Source organism: Canis lupus, chromosome 6, assembly GCF_003254725.2.
Source record: "Canis lupus dingo isolate Sandy chromosome 6, ASM325472v2, whole genome shotgun sequence".
Classification (NCBI taxonomy): Eukaryota; Metazoa; Chordata; class Mammalia; order Carnivora; family Canidae; genus Canis; species Canis lupus.
Window position 1 is genome coordinate 11,234,988 of NC_064248.1, and position 3,856 is coordinate 11,238,843.

General features: G+C 48.8%; 1 protein-coding gene across 5 annotated transcripts in view; it reads right to left on the reverse strand.

Annotated features, from left to right (window-relative positions):
- The window catches only part of LOC112646323 (radial spoke head 10 homolog B), a 59,023-nt gene extending 55,305 nt beyond the window's left edge, over positions 1-3,718 (reverse strand). For 2 of the 5 annotated variants that reach the window (XM_025426223.3, XM_025426222.3), the window contains exons 1-2: positions 2,849-3,718; positions 968-1,284 (exon numbers count right to left, since the gene is read on the reverse strand). In XM_025426223.3, coding sequence (XP_025282008.1) covers positions 968-1,224 — 257 coding nt within the window. In that variant the 5' untranslated portion in view covers positions 1,225-1,284; positions 2,849-3,718. Of the gene's footprint in view, positions 1-967; positions 1,285-2,848 lie in introns of those variants that run through there. The other 3 variants (XM_049111150.1, XM_049111149.1, XM_049111148.1) reach the window with 2 other exon arrangements.
- Between the last annotated feature and the right edge of the window lie 138 nt (positions 3,719-3,856).

Below are 3,856 nucleotides of genomic sequence, written 5' to 3' on the forward strand. Positions count from 1 at the left end.
AGAAGGCAAATCTCTATAAGAGGCTCAGGAGGAGCCTGAAAGCAGGGAAATCTTTTTTTTTTTTAATTTTTTTTAAAATTTTATTTATGATAGTCACAGAGAGAGAGAGAGAGAGAGGCAGAGACACAGGCAGAGGGAGAAGCAGGCTCCATGCACTGGGAGCCCGATGTGGGATTCGATCCCGGGTCTCCAGGATGGCGCCCTGGGCCAAAGGCAGGCGCCAAACCGCTGCGCCACCCAGGGATCCCAAAAGCAGGGAAATCTTTATGAAATGAATCCAACAGTCAAGTCAAGAGGTCATGAGGAGGTGGAGTGAGCATAGAGGAAAAAGAAATACACAAGCACAGGAGAGGAGGAGGACAGCCTGGAGAGGAAGGAAGAAATCAGCAGAGGGCAGTGGAGAAGCCAATGGCTGGAAGAAATGTAGCAACATGTAGAGGAACCTTCTATGAGTGTATTTTCCTCAGTTAAGAACCTGAGACTAGGGGCGCCAGGGTGGCCCAGGGGTTGAGCATCTGCCTTTGGCTCAGGTCATAATCCCGGGGTCCTAGGATAGAGTCCCGTATTGGGCTCCCCATGGGGAACCTGCTTCTCCCTCTGCCTATGTCTCTGCCTCTCATGAATAATAAATAAATAAAACCTTAAAAAAAAAAAAAAAAAAGAACCTGAGGCTTAGAAAAGTTCAATGATGGTGCTGATGTTGCAGAGGTGACTCTAATCCAGATCTCATTTCAAGTCCTGCAGTCTTTGCTTTTGGACACAGGGGGTTTGATGACCAGTGGACGATGTCCAGTAGGAAGTTAAGAATTTGAACCTCAAACTCCAGGAGGGAGACCTAGGTGTTTATAATCATCTAGGGAGGAAAGGGGCAGGGAAAGCCAAAGTATGAGATTGCGGGGAGAGAGAGAACAGAGAGCATCAAAGTGGTAGAAAGGAGAACACGGAAGATGCAGCCCATTAAAATCACCTTTCAACTATGAGTTTGGTGAGAATGGGTTCTTCATACTGAGTGGCATCTTCATCCTGCTGCTCATCATATTTGGACTCTTTTCGGGGCATCAATTCACTGAGTTGTATGTCCAATGTTGGGACAGCACCAGGGGACATTTCCTGTCTAGGTGTGTTGCCATCTTGTTTGGCAAAGTCTGGATAATCGGAGAGAGAGGAGGGAGAGCGGGCAGACTTATCCCCCTTTTTGTCTGCTCTTTTCTTTTCTTTCACCATTGTCTTTAGAAGTCCTAAAGTTTACTTTACTGTTTGTTTCAAGGTGCTGATCAGAGTCATCTGAAAAATAAAAATCACCTCTCTAAATACATGCAGGTTTCACTTGTAGTTAAACTTCTAGCTTTACAACCCAATGTCATGATCGTTCTCCTCCCAAAGCTTGAAAAATTACAACTATCAAGTACCACCAGTTTATAAAAATATCTCCTTGGTTGTCCCTAAAACTCTTTAAAAAACTGGAACCGCCACTTACCATTTCTTTTAAAATAGTGTTTCAGCAAGAAGGTAAGCTAATACATGAGAAATAGCTAGCTGCTCAATCCCTATGGCCTCATGTTGCAAATTTATACTTTAAAAGCCCATCTCTCACTACATCTGCAGGACTGAGGGCTTAAGAGCTGGATTCAGGCTCCCGCGTTGCACCTTACCAGCTGTGTGTTCTTGAGGTTAATCTCCTTCTGCTTCAGATATCAAATAGAAAGAACAGCACCAGGGCAGCCCAGGTGACTCAGCAGTTTAGTGCTGCTTTCAGCCCAGGGCCTGATCCTGGAGACCTGGAATCGAGTCCCACGTCAGGCTCCCTGCATGGAGCCTGCTTCTCCCTCTGCCTTTGTCTCTGTCTCTCTCTCTGTCATGAATAAATAAAATCTAAAAAAAGAATTGCATGAAGTGATGCACAAGAAACCCCTGAAAGTATGGAACACACTATCAACGATGGAGTGATTTTTTTTTTTTTAAGATTTTTTTACTTATTTATTCATGATAGACATAGAGAGAGAGAGGCAGAGACACAGGAGGAGGGAGAAGCAGGCTCCATGCCGGGAGCCCGACGCGGGACTCGATCCCGGGACTCCAGGATCGCGCCCTGGGCCAGGGCAGGCTCTAAACTGCTGAGCCACCCAGGGATCCCCCAATGGAGTGATTCTTATGTCACTTTCCTGTTTTTGAACTTGAAGTCATTGGCTGCCTAATCCCTATGCCAGACTGAGTGCCTCCCATGCCAGAAGACAAATGGCATGATGTTTGCCCAAAGCCATAGTTTTCATGGCCCCCCAAACTGGCCCCATTGAAAGGATCACATGCAGTCCAACAAGCAAGACACACAGATGAGTCCTGGGGTGAAGGTCAAGGTCTAGTCTCCCCTCACACCCTGAGGGGTGCAAGTGAGCTCCCCATACCCTTCACTGCTTGGATGGTATCCTTTGGACACCCCACCTGCCACCTCAAGCCACCCGGGGTTGCTCTCACCAACATGATCCCGTTTTTCTTTCTTTCAAAGCCCCATTATTCTCTCCAGGGAGGCCCAGGTGAGTCTTTGCTATAGATAGGCTTTCTAGTCCTGTCAATGAATTCCAACCTACAAATAAGGCAAATCTTGTTTCTCCTGGCATTTTTCCCACTAACTTTGATGTTCTGTTCTCCCTGGTGTGAGGTCGTATTATCGTGATTTATTCCTTCATCAGACAGCGAAAAAGGAACGCTCGTTCTCTGAGTCTGGGGTGCCCCGCACCTCCCGCCCACCGCACCCGCTCAGGCCCTTGGGGCTGCGGCCGCCTGGCTAAAGAGCCGGACCTGGCCGTCACGTCTGTAGTGGCGCACGCAGGACCACCGGCAGGGCGCTCACCTGGCTGCCAGACCTCGGCGGGGACGTGCTGCGCGGGACTCGGAGCGTCCAGACTCGGGCAGGTCTCCAGGCAACTGCGGGCCCCGCCCCCGCCCAGTCCTTAAAGGGACCGCCGGCTGAGAAGTGGCTGAGCCTCAGGCCTTAGCCCTTCAGATCCATCGGGAAGGCCAGGTGGCAATCTGGAGCTGGACGCACCGGACCCAGGTTTTCCCCAGCTCTGCCAATTGCCGCATGGCCTTGGAGCCTTTATCTTCACCATAACACAAGAATTCAGGCGGTTTTCCATTGCCCTAAACAAATTGCCCCGAAATTAAAAGGCTTAAAGCAACACAAACTTGTTATTTTAGGATTTTAAGTTAGGAGTCCACCTGGGCTGGTTCCTTTGGGCGGCTCTGGAGGAAAACCTATTTCTTTGCCTTTTCCATCCTTTAGAACCGCTTTCCTACATCTTCCGTATCAGCTGAGAAAGGGTCTCCCAACTTCTAAGTCACCAGCTAGATTGGGCCAACCCAGCCAATCCAGGATATTTGCCCCATTTCATGACCCCTCCCTCAACCACATCTTCAGAGCCTCCTCTGGCCATTTAGGTCACATATTTGAGGGTTCTCAGATTAGGACATGGCAGTCTTGGAGGTGGGAGAGGGGTGGTGCCTACTAGACCCTAATTTGCAGAGTTCTCGAAATTATCAAATAAGATCCTGTCCAAGGGCACAGAGGCATACTGCCTGACACCTGACAATAACTCGATTGTCTCCTTACATCTACAGAATTCTAAGTCTGCAAATGGAAGCTGGGAGGGAGGGTGAGCACAGGGCGGTGGTCCACACTGGTCACTGGTCAGACAGCTGTCTGGGTCAACAGAGGGCACTTTGATTTCCGTCTCTGCCCCAGTTCAAATGGGATGAGATTCCATGAAAAACTATTCTGCTCTGTTCAGTACCACTCAGGACCTGTAACAAGTACATCCTGCAATTCACACCTCACAGAAATGAAACAGCAGCATTAAAG